This window comes from Sus scrofa, chromosome 2 (genome assembly GCF_054392235.1).
Source record: "Sus scrofa isolate SSC_HxYL_T2T_F1_AM1 chromosome 2, Sscrofa_HxYL_maternal_Yorkshire_Landrace_v2.0, whole genome shotgun sequence".
NCBI classification, from domain to species: domain Eukaryota; kingdom Metazoa; phylum Chordata; class Mammalia; order Artiodactyla; family Suidae; genus Sus; species Sus scrofa.
Window position 1 is genome coordinate 41,898,163 of NC_139384.1, and position 22,027 is coordinate 41,920,189.

General features: G+C 45.3%; 2 protein-coding genes across 7 annotated transcripts in view; both read right to left on the bottom strand.

Moving 5' to 3' along the window:
* Positions 1–3,678, bottom strand: part of NELL1 (neural EGFL like 1) — a 945,951-nt gene extending 942,273 nt beyond the window's left edge. For 2 of the 4 annotated variants that reach the window (XM_021085298.2, XM_021085297.2), the window contains exon 1: positions 3,226–3,678. In XM_021085298.2, the coding sequence (XP_020940957.1) occupies positions 3,226–3,280 (55 nt within the window). In that variant the 5' untranslated portion in view covers positions 3,281–3,678. The remainder of the gene's footprint in view (positions 1–3,225) is intronic. The other 2 variants (XM_085011744.1, XM_085011743.1) reach the window with 1 other exon arrangement.
* A 12,769-nt stretch (positions 3,679–16,447) lies between these two features.
* The window catches only part of SLC6A5 (solute carrier family 6 member 5), a 95,205-nt gene continuing 89,625 nt past the window's right edge, over positions 16,448–22,027 (bottom strand). For all 3 annotated transcript variants that reach the window (XM_085011747.1, XM_021083251.2, XM_085011746.1), the window contains one exon: positions 16,448–21,127. In XM_085011747.1, coding sequence (XP_084867873.1) covers positions 20,972–21,127 — 156 coding nt within the window. In that variant the 3' untranslated portion in view covers positions 16,448–20,971. The remainder of the gene's footprint in view (positions 21,128–22,027) is intronic.

The window sequence follows — 22,027 nt, forward strand, 5'->3', positions numbered from 1 at the left end:
CAAGTCAGCCACGATTTCACCGGATCACTGGAGGCTGGGGACCCTGTTCACAGCTCCATTATTCAATTCATATAGTTTATGAACAGCCTGAGAGGTGCTTCAGAAAGAAAAGCTCTTCCTTCCAGCAGGTGGCAGCAAAGGGCATTGCCTGGGCCCCAGGGGCTCCCTTCACCCCCCAGCCCGACTGACCAAAACAAACTGGAAAGCCATGGGGAAGTAATCATTGAGTTTTATATTATTTCCACCTTTAAGCCATTGGAGAAAACTCATGGATATGATGTGTTGTCACTGCCATTACTGTAGCCTTCTAAATTTGCAGAATTGGTGATGTACCTGGAAATGGCAGAATTATTTTTTTCACCCAAAAACGAGAACTGGAGAACAGCACCTCCTATCTTGACTCCACTTCACTCTTTAAAACAAATTCCCTGAACAATGAGTAATTTAAGCAGCTTCCTGTGACACCTATCATTAGATCTTTTCATATGTAACCGCTCCTGCACTGCAGTGCTGCTTTAATTAAAATGTGCCTGATACCATCTATTCATTTCCATTAAAAGGCAGTGATATCTGAGAAGCTCACTCAGTGAACCACGTATTTATTTCATCTTGGACTGTTAACAGCCTAGACAACAATTGTCCCACTTGACAAATAAACTTTCCAAGCAGCTGTTTGAATCCTGATAAAGTAATCAAGAGCCAGCCTGAGCTACCTAAGAGGGTGGATGTGTGATGCAGCGATGATATTTCCTGGGCGAAATCAAAGAGAACATTGCTGATCAGATCCCCTCCAAGCTGCAAGAAATCGTAAGTGAAAGAACTGAGATATAATTCCCATCTGTATCTCGGATTCGTCTGATAATTTCTGTACAAAGAATATGTAGCCTCTAGTGCTCAAAGAGTACCAGGTGGCAGAGAAAACCCAAGCTCCCTAAACATCTACCACAACCAAAGCAGATGCTTCCATGCTTCCCCGCCTTTGGGCAGGCTGTGCCCTCTGCTCACTCGGTCCACCTGGAAAACTCTCTACAAAGCCTTCAAGTCACAGCTTTTAAATATTAAACATTTAAAACTTTATATTTAAAACTTCTAAATATAAAGACCTGATTAAAGTCTTCCCAGACCACCAACCACCCTTCCCTAGAATTCCTTCCCACCCTCTCCTCCTCTGTAATGCCTTAACACCAAGTTCTAGACCCCCACCTCTCCTCCCTCAATCCCCATCAAGCTGCACCATAAAAATCTTTTCAGTTGCTATCTACATTCTCAGCTAAGCTCTAAGTTCCTGGAAGTCAAGGACCAAGTTATTCCCCTTTGCATAAGCAATCCTGGCACCCAGCAAGACACTCAACTCTTTGTTGAATGAATGAATACATACATGAGTGACTCTTCCCTACCACGGAATTTTTACAAGATTTAAAGGGGCTCGGTGTGGGTAAGGGGGGCAAATCGTATTCTTAAAGGTCTCCACAAGCAATGCGCCCTAGAGGCACGGGTCCACTTCCGGATAGAGGCACTTTTTGCCGACTTTTCAAAAGAGTAATAAGAACAAAGGATGTAAGCATATTCCCGTAGTGATGTGCACTTGAAGATGTAAAATGACCAATGGGCTATGCCCTCCTCTCTCTAGTTTCTCTCTCTTTGGCTCCTCTGTAAGATGCCCAGACCTCCTCTCCGCGCAGGGCTGGTAGCCCAAGCTCTGCATTAGCCTAGCCTGTCCTGATCTTCCGGGGGCGCCTTTTTCCTAGTGTATTCTTGGCTTTAAAGGGCTAATCCATCCAGATGGCCCTGAACTCAAGAAGCACCTATTCTAGGCTGGACCAAGTCTTGGCATCTCGGCAGCCCGAGGAGCTCGGGTGGAGATAGGAAAGCGATGGGGATTCCTTTTGTCCCTGGGGAAGTCCACACCCGACCCTCTCTCATTAAGCAAAAGGAAATCTGCTGCCCGATCAGTCCTGGGGGAAAAAGGAAAGGGCCCGCTCTAAGCTCCTAGACGCCACTCTAACATCCTCAGTCTGGCTAACTGCCAAAGAGGGGCGCCTGGGGCGCAAGCGGAGGGAACTTTTGAGCCAACGAAGGTCGGGCACTCTTCCCCAGCCCTGCACCGATAAACTTGCACCTAGCATGGGAAGGAGGAGAAGGGAAATAAGAGTGATAATACAGAAAAAGATAAAAAGCAGAGGGAATGACTACGCACTGATTCTGGGGTGCAAACTCGGCCGCGAGTACGGAGGATGGCTAGCGTAGGAATAAAAACTCGCGACCCCCCACCACTACCTCGAAATGGAGAGACCTATTTTTGCCAATTTCCTACTCCACTTCACCCCACCCCACCCCACCCCACTCCCACCTTCCCAAACCTACTACGCGGCAGCTGGGAGCAGGTCTCCAAATCCCAGCGGACATGGGGGGTTGGGGGCGAGTAGAAGCTGAAGCAAGGAGGTGCGCTTAGAGTCCTCACAACTATGTCGCTGAAGGTAGGACAAAGTGGGGACTTCAGAAAATTACGCCAATTATCCTTGCCTCCCCTCCACAATCCCCAGCATGCAATTATAGCCAGGGAAAACTGGTTTGGAGCTTGAGAGACTCTCCCCGGGATCACCCCACAGTTCCAATTCTCCTAAATTTGTCCTGCCCTTTGAGGGGGGTGGGTGGCAAGAGAGAACACCCCAGGAGTTCCTGGGGGAGAGTCAGGAGGGGAAGAGAAGAGATCTTGGAATCCCAGGATTGCCCTCGGCCCTCACCCCGCACCGCGCCCTCCCGGGCCCGGCAGCGCCCGCCGGCCAGAAGCGCTCGCTCTGCGGGTGCGACTCCTGCCGCTGCCCCTTCCCCGCCCAGCAGGGCGCGGGGAAAGCGGTTGCCACCGCACGTGTCAAGTTCACGGGTGTGGGGCTCTCGAGCCCGCCCTGCTATGGGCTTCGACCCGGAAGCCGGTTACTACCAGCAAGAGGGTGCGCCCGGTCGGCCTCGCCCCTCACTCCTGTGTCCGCCAGGCTGCATCCTCGGGGAAGGGGGCACTCTTCGGGGGCATCTTCCAGCCTGTGAGTCCCACTTCTCACCCTTTCACCTGGAGCGGGGCAGAGAGATCCGAGGGACCCATCCACGCCCTTTCTCTGACCAGCGCGGAGCTCCGCTCCAGGTCTCCCCACGCCTAGGTGGGCGCTGGGCTCAGCGGCGGGTCTCCCCCCTTTCCCTGGATACCTCCGACAGCCCCAGCATGCTTACCTGTCCTGGCGGTGCACACGCAGAACCACACAACTAAAATCACATCCCTCTGCATCGCTCCCGAGGGTCCCCGCCAAATCGGGCGCTTAGAAGCCAGGAGGAAACAAATGCGCCTCGACCCCGAGGAGCGCCGGGCTTGGAGCCTCCAAACTTGCTAGCGGGTAGCAGGGGAGGTGGCGCGGCAGCGCCGGGTGCTGAGCTCGGGGATCTCGCCTGGGATGGCAGCCCCGGCCGCCCCGCCCCCAGCCCGCCCCCTACCGCGGGCGACTGCGCCCGGCTCGGGCCCCGGCCCCCGCTGCGGCTGCGCTCGTCTCGGAGCTGGGGCGAGAGCGCCGGGCTCGGCCACTCCGGCAGGTTGCGCTCGGATCGGCTGGGGTCGGCTTCTCCTCCGCTGCGAGGACCAAGGAGGAGGCACAGCAGCTGCTAGCGTCCGGAGCGCTGGAGCTGGAGTCCCGGGACCCGCGGCCGAAAGGGAGGAGCTGGAGGCGCAAGGCACCCCTTCGGCGTCACGCTCTCCAGCCCAGACGAGCGGGCTTCGCCACTGCCACGGTCTCTGCCTCCGCGCCGCGGTGGGGGCTTCCCAAGTTGCTACACTTCATCTTGGTCGAGACGAAAGCAGCGCACAGCCCTCGCGGGTGGCTTTTTTTTCACCGGGGAACCCTGACCCAGGCGGCGCCAGTGAGCGCGCCCAGCCCCTCCCCTGAAAACAATTACAAGGGATTTGCCTTGGCAACTGGGTGGGGAGGGGCGAGTAGGGACCTGAGGGGAAGGACAGCTGAGTCTCGCTCACCACCTGTACCTTCTGCTCTCCTTTCTCCGGTGGGTCCCTCTGCCCGGGTACACGCTTTGGGGGTTCAGGGGGAGGGCGCTGAGGCAGGGGGCCAGAAAAAGGGTCCCTGTGCCGGAGCGAGACATGGCCGGGGTTTGGGGAGTCTATTTGCAAGCCTTCCGGTTCTGCAGGGCAAATGCTGCCACTTAGGGGAAATTCCTAACCATTTTTTTTCCCTCGAGTGACTTTCTCAAAGGTTTTGTGAAATCCCTACTCTCCTTTCAGAGTCACGTTTTAGCCTCTCCTGCAGTTTCTCTGGGACTCTCCCCAACACCATTACCGGGAGAGAAAAGCTGGGCTTTGCTTAAGGAGTGTGAAAAGAGAAGTGACCTCTTTGGGGGAAAGGAGCAGTCCGTAGAAATATATCCCAAGTTTGTGGCACTGCCGTCCAGGAATGTTATTTATAACTAGGATGCAGAGTCATGAAATCAGACATGACAGAACCTCTGATTTATACCAACTGAGTCCCATGTGATTTAAAGCTCCCCAGCTTGCTCACACTGATCCCCACCCCTGATACTGGCAACAGGGATCCCAGAGAAGGAAAGGGAAACTTCTCTGAGCACAGCCCTCCCTCCTTTCCCAAGAAACAATTGCAGTGTTCCAGAATCATCTTCACATAAGGATCTGCCCTTCTCACCTCCTGTACCCCCTCACTTCCCATATTCCTAACCCCTACATCATTGTGTCCCCAGGAGCCCCCACTGAAGACCACCAAGCTAGCAACATAGTTTATTAAGAGAGAAGTTTCATCTACCTGCTTTTCTGATCTCTGCCCTATTTTTCTGGGTATTTCTGTAATGCAAGCCATTGTCCCATTTGGCCCTTTACATTGTGGTCCCTTAGCAGATGAAAAAGGAAGTGAACAAGCAGATGAATTCTAGCTCATAACACTGAGGTAGAAGAAGGGAAGCCAACAAAGAAGTGTATTGTCACTCCAGAAGCTGAGTTGAAAAATGAAGAGGCAAATTGATGTCAAGGCTGAACTAATTCCCCATCTCTTCTGGGATTCACTTGGAGCCAGAGGGGATCTGTCTGCCTTGACTCTGTTTTCATTCTGGAGTCAGGACTTTTTCATTCCACCTGGAGCATGTTACATTTAAAGCTCACCTTAAAATCACACATCTTGCAGAAAATAGGATTCCCCAAGTTTAGCTGGACCTTGTGAACAAGGACTCCTGTACTCCGTGTTGTGTTGTGAGAGCCTTGCCCTTTCTCTGTGTGGCTTTTAAATACAGTGCAGCAAGGGCAGCCTTTGGTGGCTTTGAACTGTTGTTTCAAAGGCCCTTTTATTGATCTCTGAAATCCTAGAAATCACAGTTACACCCAACAAAGGGAAAAGGTGGTCTAAGTAAGACCTTTAGAGTTCTCTCTCTCTCTTAAAGTCTCTGTGTAATTAGTTGGTCCTGTGGGATGGAGCTTTTAGTGTGTTCCATTAAAAAATAAAACAAGGCATATGTTCTGTCAAAGCTTTGCAGCATCACATCCATTAGCAGTAACAAGTGTTAATCTCAACAAGGTCATAAATCTTCCTAGATAACTAAGTACTTCAATCTCCTCCTACAGATGCATTTGCAGAGTGGGGATTTGGAGTGTGCAGACCAGTTAGGCTAAAGTAACCTTTATCGACTACGCCCAGAAAATTTCTATGGTAGCCATGAAGGGGCCACATGGCTGCAGTGTTGGCATTCGACAATGGGACCTGTGCTCAATGAAAGCATGATGAGACTTGCTTTACCCAAGACCATATCCCACATCCACCCTGCTCTTCTGAATGGGCTCCCTCCGTGGTCTCTGCAGGAACCACGAGCTTCCTTTGATCATCTCTCTGCCTCTTCTTTCTGACCCCTAAATGTTGGAGAGCCTCAGGGCTCAGCCTCCCAGCCCTATTCTCTTCCAGCAACACTTGCTCCTGTGTGTTCTCGACCAGCCTCATGGCTTTAATTACTATCTCTACATGGATGATTCTCAAATGTGTGTCTCCAGTCCCCACCTCAACTTTAAACCCCAGGCTTACCTACCCAACCACCTATTAGGTGCCTTAAATGTAATATGGCCACACCATCAAAATTAAAAGCATTTGTGCTTCAAAGGACCTCATGGAAAGTGAAAAGACTACCCACACAATGGGAAACAAACTTGCAAGTCATATATCTGATTGAAACTTGTATCTATTTAAAATTATTATAACTCAGTAGTAAAAGACAAGCCAATTTTAAAATGGACAAAGGATCTGAATAGACATTTCTCCAAAGAAGATACACAAACAGCCCGTTAAACACATGAAAAGACACTCAGTATCATTAGCCATCTGGGAAATGCCAGTCAGAACCACAATGAGACATCATTTCACACCCACTAGGATGGCTAAAATCAAAAAGACAGATAATAAATGTTGACAAGGAAGTAGAAAATTAAGAACCTTCATATACTGCTGGTGGGAGTGTAAAATGGTGCTTCAAACAGTTAAACATAAAGTTACCATATGATGCAGCAAATTCTACAAGTTACCTATAAAAGAACAGAAAACATAGGGCCACATCAAGTTGTCCACAAATGTTCATAGCAGCATTATTCATAATAGCCACAAAGCAGAAACAGCCCAAATGCCCATCAGCTGATGAATGGGTAAGTGAAATGTGATATATTTATATAATGGAATATCATTCAGCCATAAAGAGAATGAAGTACTGATACAGGCTACAACATAGATGAATCTTGAAAACATTATGCTAAGTGAAAGCCAGTCAAAGAACCACAGGTCATATTATCCATCTATATGAAATGCTCAGAATAAGCACATCTACAGAGACAGAAAGTAGATTAGTGGTTGTCCAGGACAGGGGAAAGGGAAGGAAGGATTAGCAGGCACTGGCTAGGGAATGCAAGGCTTATTTGGGGGGTAATGAAAATGTCCTAAAATTGATTGTGGTGATGGATACAAAACTCACAGATACTCACAATATACTAAAAGCCATTGACTTGAATACTTTAAATGAATGAGTTTTACAGTAGGTGAGTTGGATCTCAATAAAGCTGTTTTTAGAAAAACTTCTCTAACATCATGAAAACATTGTAATATGGCCAAATGAAAACTTTAGATATTTTTCCCCCTCCCAAACTCCCTGCTGCCTTCTGAGGAGATGGCACCTGTCTTCATCATGCATTCCAACCAAATAACCCAGGCTCACCCTTGACTTGCTTTGCTTATGCCCTCATGTCCCAGCCAACAAACCCTCTTGGTAGACCTTAAAGAAAAATCCCAAGTCAACCACTTCTCACCACCCCTCTCTATGCCCACCTTCCTCCAATCCATAACTGCCCCTTCCCTCAGCTACTGCCCTAGACTCCCAATTGTTCTGTCTGCCTCCACACATGCCCCTTGTAATTCAGTCATTGCCCCAGCAAGCATAGTCTGCTTGTTAAAACAGATATCAGATGGCATTTCCTTGCTCAAAAATCTCCATGCACTTTCCATAATATTCTGCAGAAATCCAAACATCTCACAAGGCCGATGCACCTTCCCAGCCTCTCTCTCCCCCTCTCTCCCTCCCTCCACTCCAGATTCCTACTCTTCCTCAAACATCCTCTGTTCACACCCTTTGCATAATTTCCATAAATTTTCAAGTGGTTCTTTTTTTTTTTTTTTTTTTTTCCTTTTGCTCTTTTTAGGGCCATACCCATGGCATATGGAGGTTCCCAGGCTAGGGGTCTAATCAGAGCTACAGCTGCCGGCCTACACCACTGCCACAGCCATGCCAGATCCAAGCCATGTCTGCAACCTACACCACAGCTCAGGGCACCACCGGGTCCTTAACCCACCAAGCAAGGCCAGGGATCGAACCCAAAACCTCATGATTCCTAATCAGATTCATTTCTGCTGCACCATGACAGGAACTCCAGCGAGTGGTTCATTTTTCACATGACTTAAATCTCTGCTCAAATGTCGACTCCTCCGGGAGACCCTGCCTAAAGAAGCTTCTCACCTCGTGCCCGTCGCTCTCTGTCTCCTAAACCTGCTTTATTTTTTATAGGGCTTATTACTATGTGATATATCGATTTATTTGGTGGCATTTATTATGCGCCCCACCCCATAGAATGCAAGCCTCACAGGAGAGGATTTTTGTCTTTCTTGTTCACCACTGTACCTCTCCACCTAGAACAGTGCCTGGCACATTTTAGGAGCTCGGCAAGTTTTGTTAAATGAATCAGGGGATGTTCTCCCAGGAAGCAGCATGGAGAACTAACACGTCTTGCTGACCGTCACCAAGGCAAACACTGCTTGTCCCACTGGCCCCCAGAACTGCTCCACTGCTGACTCTGTGGAGGGCAATGGATTCCTCGGAGGAGAAACGAGGAAGACTCCTCTTTAGTATCCAAGGCTGAGAAAGCCTCCATCGCATTTATTGCCTCATAGTCTCCCTCCCTAAATCATGCTCCTTTGTCCAAACAGGCTGCCTTCAACTGCCTTCGTATTTATGGATGAACAATGTAACATATTTTCTTATAAAACTAGAGAAAACTGAAGATTCATGCTGTTATGGATTGGATTTTGCACACCCCCTAAAAAAAAAAAAAAAAAAAAGTTGAAATCCTAACACTCAGCACCTATGAACTTGATCTTATTTAGAAATTGAGTCTTGGCAGATGTAATCAGGTTAAGATGAGGTCATTAGTGGGCCCTAATTCAATGTGACTGTGTATTTATAAGAAGTGGAAAACACCATGTGAAGACAGAGACGTAACAGACATAAGGGTATGACAGGCAGACACTGAAGAGCTGCAGCCACAAGCCAGGGAATGCCTGGGGCCACCAGAAGCTGGAAGAGGCAGGAAAGGACATCCCCCCAGAGGCTTTGCAGAGAGCATGACCCTGACAACACCTTGATTTCAGATTCTAACCTCCAGAACTGTGAGAGACTAAACGTCAGTTGTTTTAAGCCTTCAGGTTTCGAGTGCTTTGTTGGCAGCCCTAGCAAACTGCCACAAGTGCCAATTTGCTGGCAGAGTCCAGGCAAGTGCAAAGACTCCCAAGTTTCCTTCACAAACCCAGTAAGCCCCATACTCTCTGAAACTGTGCAAGCCTGGACCTGGGTAGGTATTTTCATTTCCTGAAACATGTGTACATGTAATCATAAAGAGGAGTTCAACAAATATACTCATGCATGGACCTCTGTCTCTATGTGAATGTAAGAATTCTAAAAATATATATGTCTATTCTCTACTCCAATTACTACAATAGATTTCAATGACATCCAGATTAGAGGGACTCATATTTTGCAAAGTTAACTAGTGTCCTTCTGTTTTGCAACTTCAAATACTGTTTTAGAAAAAAGCTAGGTGTAAATCTGTAGGAAGACAGACAGAAAAATCTATACATGGACATAAAGGTAAAGGCATCTCATAATTCTTTGGATGAAATCCTCCTAATCGATATCATCAATAACCTTGGATGAGTTTTTCTGAGAAGAACCAAGGTCTGCACATATCCAGGTTAAGTGTTATGTGGGCACATGTTATCTAGTCCTATAAACCAAGAAAAAGCACCCTCAAAATGGCCCTAGAAACAAGCCTTGCCCCAACACTAACCAGAATGAGAATGGCTCCATTTATTAAGTGTAACTTGGTGTGGGTTTCTGAGATAAGCGCTTTCCATGGATTTATTTCTCAAAACAACCCAATTAGATAAGTGGAATTGTTGTGCCCATTTTACAGATATGGAAACTGAGCTTTTTTTGCCAAATGAGTGCCTGAGCTGAGCTTCAAACCTACGCAGTAGGACTGCAGGATCAGTGCACTTAACTGTTAAGCCATACTGTTTCTCTTAGGACGAAGCCTGTGGATTCAGTCACCTTGTTAAGGTCATGTGAGAGACTAGTACATAGCAGCCCAATTTCCTGCACAAGTTATTTTATTGAGAAATAAAAGAGTGAGCAGGTGGCCAAAAATCACCTTTATGAATAGAGAGACAATGTTGGGAGAGTACAGCCTCAAGTGAAAGCTCAAATGGACTGGCCATCTGCCCTCTCTCCAGGCTGGACGTTGGCATAGCCATCTGCTTCCATCACTCGGGGTGAAGAGAGACAGTGAAAATGTCACTGAGAAATTAGGACCAGTGGCTGTCTGCCTCCTCCATAAAAAGTGGGGAGAGCAGGGAGTGTATAGCAAAGGGCTCGGCATGTTTAAGGAATACCCCTCACATGGAAATCAAAAGGGTGGGGAAGAAATGACCGCAGGGGTCAACTCTCAACCTTTCCTCCAGAAAGGCTCCTCCTACTATCCAGTGGCCCAGGGGCTCCCCACAAGGTTCTTACCCTTCTTTTCTGGACCTTAAAGAAGTCTCATGTGCTCAACACTGTTACCATCCCTCTGCGGGGATTTAGGAGAAGGCATTCATTTATACTTACTCTCTCAAGTATAGCACCCATGAGCAGGCCTGCTGACCCAAAGCAGTGAACTGGTGGAATTTCAGGCCGTGGGATGGTGCTAGGGGGAAAGTGTTTCTCAGCAGGGAGAGCCTGCACTAGTTGCTTTAGGCAACACCCTATCACATCAGTTCACAAGACTGGCTCTGTCGTATGTGTAAGACAGAAGTGGTCATTTCCAGTGCTGTTAGACAGCTTTCCATAGTTACAGGCCATGAACATTCTCCGGGCCTGCAAACATCTCCCAGTGTTTCCTTGGGTTTCCTTCTAGTCATCTCAGTTCACTGTATTACCTTTATCAGTAAGTATTTTATCTGGCTTCACAGAGCAGGAAAATTCCCCCAAAATAACTTACATAAAAGACATTTAAGACACTCTCAAGTTAAAAAAAAAGTTCTTGAGTTGAGTAACTTAGTGGCCCTATGATGTCCACAGTCTCTTTCCAGATCTCTGCTCCATCACCCCCAAAATATAGTTCTTATCCTCCTGGTTCAGTGTGTCTACTGCTGCTCCAGCCATTATATCTACATTCCAGACACCAAACATGGAAGGAAATGAAGAGAAGGAGAAGAGCATGCCTAGGAGCCCCATGTATCACTTCTACTTAACCTTGGGTAGAACTTAGTCACATGATCACTCTCTTTGTATCTGTTGGCTATTGCTGCATAACAACCAACCACCAAATTTCAGTAGCATCCAACACTAAGCATTTACTCTTGCATATTGGCAGGTTGGCTAGGATTCAGCTCATCCAGCCTCAGTCAGGCACTTCTGCCATAGCCTACCATGGCTGGGCTGATTCCCTTTCCTACAGCAGGTCTGTAGGTCAGCTGGACAACTCTGCCCACATGTCTCCCACATTCCTTGGACCAATGGACTAACCACGACTTGCATGTTCTTCTCATGGCACAAAGAGGCACAAATGAGGACTTGGAAGCAGGCTAGGTCTCCTGAGCTCTAGACTCAAAATCAGCACACTGTCACTTTTGCTTACATGCTAGTAAAGTCAATGGACAAGTACAATCCAATCCACCCATGATGAGGACATAGCCAAGTATGATTTGGGGTGGGGTGGAAAAGTGGAGCCAGTAGTCAATCTACCATACCTGGCAGCAAAGGAACTGGGAATGTCATGTTTTGGCTGGGTGACAACAGACCTAGCTAAAGTCAGAAATGTTCTTCTTTGAAAACAGAAATTCAGTCTCCACCACACTCCCTTACATTATACCAACTCTGCAAAATACCAATACAGGTCTAGCACACACTCATCATTATTCTTACCCTCACCCCAAGACACAGGGTGTGTAGAAGCACTCACAAGAAAGCAGGAAAAGAGAGAAATTGCTCATTGAGATGGTCATGAGCCCATACTTAGCAGTGCTCTCCCCCTCTCCAGCTATTGGGGCAGAGTAAGGTTTTTGCTATTGTTTTGTTTTTTGGTTTTTGGTTTTTTGTGTGTGGTCTATCTCAAAGCCCACAGCCAAGAAAGATCGAATTCATGCAACCTTGGAAGGTAAGGCCCAAAGCTCTCTCTGCACATTTCTCCCCAAACCCAAGGTGGGATGGAGATGGCAAAAGGTGCAAACGAGCAGCCCTCATAAATAACCACAGAATCTGTCAGCCTCCACGTCCTGCATGAGAGGAGAAGACAGGAGGAACCAAGTAAGAGTATAAGAACATCCAGGCTGTCCTGAGACCCCTGAGTCCCCCTTCAAGGCCCCACCTGCCCCAGGGCCTCCTTTGAATTCTGAGACTTTGCCAAGATCCAGAAACAACATAGCAGCAGCTGGCAGGTCAAGAGTCTCCAAACCATGCTCCAGCCTCCCTGCCATGTCTATCCCTGTTGGTGGGTGCCACCTCCATGCTGATTGTTCAAATCTTTAAATATAACCCCAGATGGCCCCAGCCACATGAATCAGAAAGGAGATTACCTGCTAACGGACCTCTCTGGTTCTAGACTTATGACCTGGTGTCGTGGTATTCTTTCTAACATTTTGAAAAGGCTGGTTTCTCACACAGTCAAGCCAGTGTTCTTACCTCATGTCTTTCCTCACTTCGATTCACCCCTGGCACAGTGACCAGGTCAGAATTCTGAATGCACAGAAGTGACGCTAACAGGAAATACCCAACATTTATTTGCGGTATTAAATTCGCACGTACAAATTGTAACTTAACGCTCACAGTGACTATGGGAGATAGGTATAATTGTTCCAGTTGTCCAAATGGGGAAAGTGAAACTGTGCTAACAAGGTAAAGAGCTGGCACTTGAGTCCAGGACAGTGCTTTGTCTCTGGAATCATATCTGCCTCTGCCAGGAAATCTCTCTATAATTCAGGAACCTTCCATGGAAGCATCTGAACTCTTCATGCTGCCATTGAAGGCACCTGATTGTAAAGTCCTAAACTATATTTTCAGCCTTAGTTCTCACTTCCTATAAGCCTACTTTCCAATTTTGCCCACCACTCTTTCTTGAAAGGGTATATCTGTCCAACCCCAACACCATCACTCACTTGCTTTCATCCAGCCAGGAAGCTTGTCCTAATACCTTCCTCAAGATCAAAATCCTCCCCATGTTTCTATTTCATGAAGTCCTGCCTAATGCTCTCAGCCAGAAGGAATTTCTGAACCCCTTCAGTATGATCTTTTCCCAAATCCTGTGTGTGGTGGCACTTGGTACTTCCCACTGTGTATTATGGCAACATGTATACCAGTCTTTCTTTTTTTCTTCTTCTTCTTTCTTTTTTTAAAGTACCAGTCTTTAAAGCCCTACTCACTCTGAGTAACCTGGAGAGAAAGACCAAGTTTTACTCATGTTTTTCCTACACATTATAACACTGAGCTCTGTTCCCTTTACAGAGCCAATACTCAATACCTGCCCATTCATGCATTTATTGACTATCTACTATGTGTCACCAACTATTAAGTACTGGAAATAGATTAATGTCTTGACATAATTAAGACATAGTTAAGTGCAAAAAAAAAAAAGAATACATGAGTGAATAGATGAATAAATGATGAAAATGTGATTCTGCTTCAATGCAGAGCCTCATTATATTCCAACGTTATATTCTTCATCCTACAAGTGTCTGGAGAAATGTCCTGGAAAAGGGAATGGGGCTAGGTTAAATGACAATGTCAAGATTGTGATAAAATTACAGATTACACTCAAAGGCAAGAAAGGAGTATCTCAAACCACACACGGTCTCAGTTTTATGCAGTTAAATGTAAAAGTCAGAGAAGTACATCCAGTTTTTGTAAAGCTGAGCTATTTTAAAGGCACTGGAGCTTTCTGCTGTAAAAGGCTTCTATGATGAATCTTTCAGACAGTGACTACCCATCCTACACACATCTTATAAATCCAGTCCCCACAAAACAGACTGCTATGGAAGAATCTGTGCATCAGAGATGCTGGAATAAATGACCTTGGACTTCTATGCAACAGTGAGATTCTGAATCTCTAGTTCCAGGAGGGACATCTGGAGAATCAGAGGAAGGAAGCATGAATAAAAGCAAAGAACAATCAAAAGCTGCAGGAGTGCAATCCCACTCTTGGGCATCTATCCGGACAAAGCTCTACTTAAAAGAGACACATGCACCCACATGTTCATTGCAGCACTATTCACAATAGCCAGGACATGGAAACAATCCAAATGTCCATCAACAGATGATTGGATTCGGAAGAGGTGGTATATATACACAATGGAATACTACTCAGCCATAAAAAAGGATGACATAATGCCATTTGCAGCAACATGGATGGAACTAGAGAATCTCATACTGAGTGAAATGAGCCAGAAAGACAAAGACAAATACCATATGATATCACTTATAACTGGAATCCAATATCCAGCACAAATGAACATCTCCTCAGAAAAGAAAATCATGGACTTGGAGAAGAGACTTGTGGCTGCCTGATGGGAGGGGGAGGGAGTGGGAGGGATCAGGAGTTTGGGCTTATCAGACACAACCTAGAATAGATTTACAAGGAGATCCTGCTGAATAGCATTGAGAACTATGTCTAGATACTCATGTTGCAACAGAACAAAGGGTGGGGGAAAAACTGTAATTGCAATGTATACATGTAAGGATAACCTGACCTCCTTGCTGTACACAGGGAAAATAAAAATTAAAAAAAAAAAAAAAAAAAAAAAGCTGCAGGAGTGAGTGCAGTAAGAAAAGAGCCTCAAAGTCCAAGGGGAAGAATAGCTCCCAAACATGAAAACAAGATGAAAGATGGGATGCAGAAAGCCAGGGGAGGTATCAGAGCAAATACTGTCAGCTCCTTCTGGATGGATCCTTGCGTCCTCTTTAACAGCCCAAAGCAGATTGGTTCTGCTGTGGATGTGTTAGTGCTAAGCTTCCCACATTTGATCATCATACCCATTTAGGGGGAGACTATTTAAAGGGGTATATACACATACACACATGACTATATATAAAATAGGAAACCAACAAGGACCTACTGTAAGCACAGGGAACCATAATCAATATTTCATAATAACCTACAAAGGAAAATAATCTGAAAAAAAAAAAAATATATATATATATATACATACAGTCATTTTGCTGTACACCTGAAGCTAACACAATATTGTAAGTCAAAAATACATAATAAAAAGGTATAAAAACACAATGGAGCATATGCAAGTGAAATTCCATGGCATGTGGGCTCTACTTCAAAATACTCCAAAGAGGTAATGTTTCAGTTCTAAGTGGGGAGAGGGCTCTATGAAATAAACTTGGACATGAGTTGATAATTGTTGCAACTGAGTGACGTGGACATGGGAGTTTATTATTCCACACTCTCCACTTCTACATATGTTTGAGAATTTTCAAAAAAAAAAAAAAAAAGTTTAAACACAACTGAGCAGGAGTTCCCTGATGGCCTAGCAGTTAAAGGAGCTGGTGTTGTCCCTGCTGTGGTGTGGGTTCCATCCCTGGCCCAGGAACATTCGCATGCCACAGGCATGGCCAAGAAAACAAATAAACAAACAAAAACTACAACTGAGCAAAGGGATCTCGGGAAGGAATTCAAGGATGACGAGCCAACACCAAACCCTAATGCTGTTGAGCATTTTTCTTCCACAATGAGGTCTTACACTGAGTTTGGTATTTGCTGCCCCATCTGCCCTGTGAAGTGCAGTGGTAGGGACAAGCCTGTCAGGGCTGGAAGTCTACGTTACCATAGGATGGACAGCAACACCCTTGGCCTGGGGTTTGCAGCATCCGCTTCTGAAGTTATGTCTTTTCCCACCAAGCATGGCCCACGCAGCCCCAGAGGCTGCCCACAGCTCAAGTCGCAGGTGGAGCGTATTCACATTCTTTGGAGGAGGACAGGGTCAAGCTTCTGGGTTAACATGACCAGACAGGAATTGCCCAGCTACCAGTCTACATATGACACCAGAGCTCAGGGCCCTTCTCCAGGCAGGGAACACGGGGGCTCTGCGCACTTAAAAGGAGAGGAATGACATTTATTGATTTGCTTGTGTGTTGACTTAATATGGGTAGTCTTTCTACTAAGCTCTGAGTCCCATGAGCTCTGGGACTGTTTTATTTTTTATTCAGAGTTGCCTGGGGTATAACTCGGAGGAGGAGTGATGTGAATGTTTGAGGAATTGCAATAAAGTTGAATTGAGGACGGACAAAATGGTCATTAGAATACAGCCAAGGATTTAACGTGCCTGGTTCCTCCATTCAGATTCCTTCCCTCCCTCTCTTTCCTTCCCCAGGAGAGGTGATTAATAATTCAGCAAACAATAGTGTCTTCTGATGGGTAAGAATATAACAATTTAATTGATATTTGTTTCTGTAGCAGTGCAATATCTCATTTTCCCAGGAGGACAGTTTTCCATTCCTGCTCCAGGTTTCTCCCAACAAAAGAGATCAATCCTGGCGATACCTGAAGGCCATGTGTTAAGAGAGAAAGAATGTGGGTAATGGGTTTAAAAGAGACACAATTCTGTAATTATCACGTTTTAAACACTGACATTTATTTGGGGTTTTGTGAACTCATACATTAGTAGGATAAATTCTAATTTATATCAGTATATAATAGGCAAATATATAATACCATAAATTGCATTTGTACACATAAATACAAAATCTGAGGTAGGGCCTCAAGAATAATGATTTCTTAAATGAATAATGCACGATATATAATATGTACTCTATAAGATATATATATGATGCATCATTTATAACATAATATACTTTCTTCATGTACAGTTAATGAAAAAATATAAGGACCTGATTAGGGAACTATCTTTATTCATAGGCGACAGGACCACATAAGATGCCTGCATTTAGGGCATTAGCCAAGTACACAATTTAAGAATAAACCTATGCCATGATAGGTCCATATAAAGTGCAAAAGAAGATCAAAAGATGAGAGACAAAACAGTTCCTAGTTAGGTACTAAGTCTCATCCTAACAATAAAATACACCTATAAGGCAAATGGTTACCTGAAGATGTATTTAATCCATGACAGGCAAATCAAACCACTGCTTGCTCTTCAGAGATGACAAGCGCCCCATCTGAAAACACTTTCTCTTTGGCTGCAGGCTGTTCAGAGGTGACCCAAGCAGGGACCACAATTCAAACTTACTTGGGCTTTCTGTACAGTTGAAACGAAATCCAGGAAAGGTAGGAAGCTTCACTTTTGCAAATCCTAGGGCCACTTGGCAGAGCAGTTAGTGTCAAGATTAAATCACCCAAACTTTTGCTCCCAGCCTGGAGGTTTTCTGCATGATACCCAGTATGAAACAGAGGTGCTGTGCATTCTTTGGCCTCAGCCTTTTTCCTCTGCAAGATAACCTACCACCCAGCATGCCCTCACCCGAGCATGTCACAGACCCAAATCCAAGTGCAGCAGTGGTATGACCTTGCCATCACACTTACATTAAGCAACAGTTAATGTGCAAGTCTCTGGGAAGAGAATGATGACCGATGGCCAAGGGAACAAAGAGGGAAGAAAAACATCTTAATTTTAGGCATGGGAAAACCAGGCTGACAGGTGAAGATTATCAGGAAGCACTGAGGCACACGTAGATAACAGAATTAGAGCTTAATGAAAGGAAAACTTAACTCCAGTGCAACATTAGCAAAGACAACCCAAGTCTTATCCATTTCCAGGTCATGTGTTAAATGTCCCTTTCCAGTGCCACTCACTGAAAAACAAGCTGATCCCATTTCTGACATATTACATAGACATTGGAAATTTCAGACATTGAGGCCGTCAAGAGTTTGCATTGACCACAGATTTCATGCAATAAACAAATATAAAAGAAAAAGAGAAAAAAAGACCACACTGGACACATTTGCACATGACAAACACACAGCCTTAAAGAGATTCAAAGTCACTAAGACACAAGACGAATATTAGCATAAGAAGCCACAAGACCAATAGTTAAGACATATACATTTTTTTTCTCTTTTAAGGATATTACAGGGTTACTGTTTTTAACATATGGCTTTTTTTTCTCAGAATGGGTTTCTGGCATTTGTTGGTATTAGGAAATAATCTCACAAGGGGAAAATACCCCACCATTCTGCACAGTGAACCAATGAAAGTCTTTCTCCAGTTAACTCAGGTTTTGCCTCAGTTTGAAGGGGAACACTCAAATGGCAGTTTATGACAAAGCTGTTCATTTTTTTTTTTCCCTTCCACTTGACTGTGCATTTTAATAGCAGGGAAACATCCATCTGGTCATATGCATCTCAGCTCTTAGTGTCCCAGCCAAGTCTCTGGGAGGTGCAGCATGCGTAGATTGGCGACGACTGGAAACAGCTCAGCTACTGAACACATCTCTGGCAAGGAAAGCCTCAAAAGTTGAACACAGCCGTAGAAATAGGCAAAACCAAATTTACAAGGTAACCACTTCCAGAGAAGTTCAGAATCTTCTATCTTTAAGGAAACTGTACATGAAACTGAAAAGTTGCAGGGAAAAGGAAAAACAAAAAACAAACAAACAAAAAAACAGCTGCTCAGGGAACAGCTACCAGATCTTAGCAAATTATACTGAACACAAACGTCGCTGCCCCCAAGTACAAAGCACAGGGGCTAGTGAGGCTCACCCCATTCTCACAATTAAGTTAGCTCACAGTGTGTACAAAACAAATCTGGCAGCATCCGTGAGCTCCCCGCCCCCCCCCCTTCTTTTAATCACAACAGCGACAATTAACAGAAACTGGGTTGGCATCCGGCATCAGACTCGAGCTGTAGCCAAGAGGCGAGAGAGGAAAGCCAAAACCACTCATCCTGACACAAACCTACCAGTCCCTTGGAAGGATGCTAATTGATTTCAGCTCTTTTCCCCAACCTTCAAACTGGAACGGCTGCAGATCATTTCCAAACCCAAGTTAGTCCTCCCTTCCTCTCCCACCCCATCGGTTATCCACCAGAGAAGCTGATTTTTGGTACCAAGCATGCAGGATCCGCTACTGCAGTGGGGGCTGCTCTTCAGTATGGCTTTCTTGGGGAAACCAGTGTCAATGGCGGGCAAGTTGTTCCAGGAAACACTGGGACCAGGAGGCCGGGGTTCAGCTTCCTAAAGTGAAGTCTAGGGGAAGCTCAGGATTTAGTCTCCGTGACAGATTCTAGTTAAGTTCTCGCTTTGGGACGTAAGCAGAAAAGGGGAACAATGAGGGAGAAGAACAAACATGCCCTGCAGACAACAGAGGTGAAAACCTAAAGTCAGAAATCCATCTCTGTTTCCTTTTCTAAAAGTTTCTTCTACGGGCTATGCTTGAAAACCGGAAGTTCACATGGGTGTTGGCAGATAACAATGACATTGGCCCCAGAAAAGGGACAGCGCACTGAAATGAGTTTTGTTTTGTTTTGTTTTTCTTTAACAAATGAAGACTTTAAAAAAAAAGGGGGGGGGGTTACTTTAAGGTCTGTTGTTGGGTTTCATTACTGTTGAACAGGATGAAAATGTCACGTCAATATACAAGGTTTGAACTGAAAACTTTGCCTGAGACCCTGTAACATGAAGACAAACAAATAAGAAAGTGATTGAAACGGTCTCCCCTAAGGAAACAAATTTAGGTTTAGATATTATTACTGTAAAGGAAAAAAAAAAAAAGACTACACTAGCCTATACTCACCATCTCTACAGTGATTTCATAAGATACTTATAAGAACAGAAAACACCACTACAAGTGCACACTACAGAAATACATACCACATTTCTAAAATCTCATATGTGCATGTTCAGGATACAAGAAGATAAGAAAGGTTACGGACGGCTTCACCGATCTCTGCAGCCGTATGATTTGATCTCATTAAGGTATGGTTGTGAGTATTGTGAACTGAGAACTCCTAAAACTGAATTAGCTAAATGCAGTCTTAAAAAGCTATAGCTTCAATTGGCTCACTTGCTACTTACCTAACCTGTGTTTATCAGAAATCTCTGTTAATACAGTGACCTAAAATGTACTATCAGTGCAGAAATGTGATGGCTGCTTTCTCTTCAAACTCTATTTCTTCCATTCTATGGCCACAATCGTCATTTACTGTGAATGAAAAAGTGAAGAGTGAAAACTGAGAAGAGTCTTTTAAGAGTTTGTGCCTTACCAAACCAGGGTAAGTCTTGTTTTCCCAAAGGCTGAAAGCCAAGGTATCTACAGCCCATAGAAATACGGGATGACGACATTGACGCTGACATTGTGCTAGACGCCATGGAGAAACTAGGAGGGCGCCCTGCTATGAACTTCCGACCTTAGGCACAAATAATAATACCATGGCTTCTTGCACAGAGGTGGAGGAAATGACTCTAAGAATTCACAAATACGGTTATTTAAAAAAAAAAAAAAAAAAAAAGACAACAGAGAGAAGAGAACCGACTCTTCACTGAGACTGGCAGTTTGCAGAGATAACGCATCTGTGTCCTTGCTGCTCTTGAGACAGTTGGTCCAAAGAAAGGAGACAGAGCCTCAGTCATGAATGGAAATGGGAACTTCACCACCTCGGTAGTATCCAAATCCACAGGCCTCCTTTTATTCTAAAACACTTTCTGACCCCTGCCGACCCTCCAAATGTCCCCTGCCCTGAACCTGGTGTGTCTGAATGAAATCACCCCATGGCTCAGAGGAGTCCAAAGTAACAGTCTTGGGATCCTGCCATTGTGTATATGCCTGGCTGGCACCACCAGTGACAACCACAGAGGATGCTTCTCTACTGACTGACTCATGCATCCCTACCTGGGACTTCACTGGAAAGCGCTCGCCTAGTTGACCTGAGCCTTCAGAGTAAAGCACGCTGGAAGCTGACAGCAAGGACACAGGCAAACCACGCTTCGAGTGATCCGGCTAGCTCTTCACTACAGCATGCGACACTATGCCCTACTTTTCTACGTAACCACTCTCATGCACGGGTATGAACCGAGACGTGGGGAGAAGGAAGAAGAAAAATGGGACAAAAGCTGGAGAAAACTGTAGGGGAAGGAGGAGAGGAGAAACAGAATCGAGTCTGGGCTATCCCGTGCCATCAGACTAGCACTGGGTGCCCAGTTCCAAATCCTTCACTGGCAGTTTGAGTCCCAGGGAAGAGGTTCCCAAGGGGTCGATCATGTTCTTGTAACGTTCCCCACGGTGCTGAGCTAAGAAGGGGCCCCAGTCCGGCTGCGGCGAGCACACCAACTTCAGCCTCTGCAATGAAGCCAAAGACACACGGGGTCACAGAAGCAATGCCCTCTCTTCCCTTAGGCACCACCCACCCCTCCCCAGACTGTGTGTGGCCACATTTGCCAGAACGCCCCCCTGGAATCAAGAGGTCCCCCAGCAAGAGGAGCAGTTAGGAAGATCAGCCCCTTTCATTAACGAGGCCAGGGATGCGTTAAAGATAGCTTAGTTCATTTGAAATTGTTTACACCACCCTGCAAAAGCACTATTACAATTGCTCAGGGTTTTGCCTTGCACAAGATTAATAGAGGATAAAGGGCCCAGATTTTAATTATACGTTTTTTTCCCTCCAAATGAAGAGGATCCACACAAACTTCTCTCTCCACTACCAAGCACATTCTGCAAAGGACACGTACTCAATTACTTTTGTTCTGTAGTCTCAACAGTGTGTTGTTACATCAAAATAATTGGATTTCGTTTAGCATATTTCCCCAAAGTATATAAATGGCCAGAGGGGGAAAAAAAAACCCTCAACCCCAAAGATACATTGCCAAGAGTGAACAAAGATTTTATCTGTTGACAAAAATATATGCTCCTGACTTGGTTCAAAAGTGTGGGTTCTTGCAGATGAACTAAAACTAATGGGACTGTCTCTAATCCTTCAACTAAACTTTACACAGAAAACATAATTTGACTGGAGTATATTCTAGAAAAAGGAAAGAAAACATATTTCTGACTACATAAGAGGGAACGATTATGTGTTTATCACCTATTAAAGTGAAGCTGCTTCTTATGGCTGTTAGTTTAATCTCCCCTTAATCATCGGTTTGCAACCTTTGTGTCCCAAATCAACCATAATAAATTTATATGGCCGACTCATCAGTTTAGAGAATTTCAGCCTAAGACAAAAGCAAGCAGAGGCTAAAG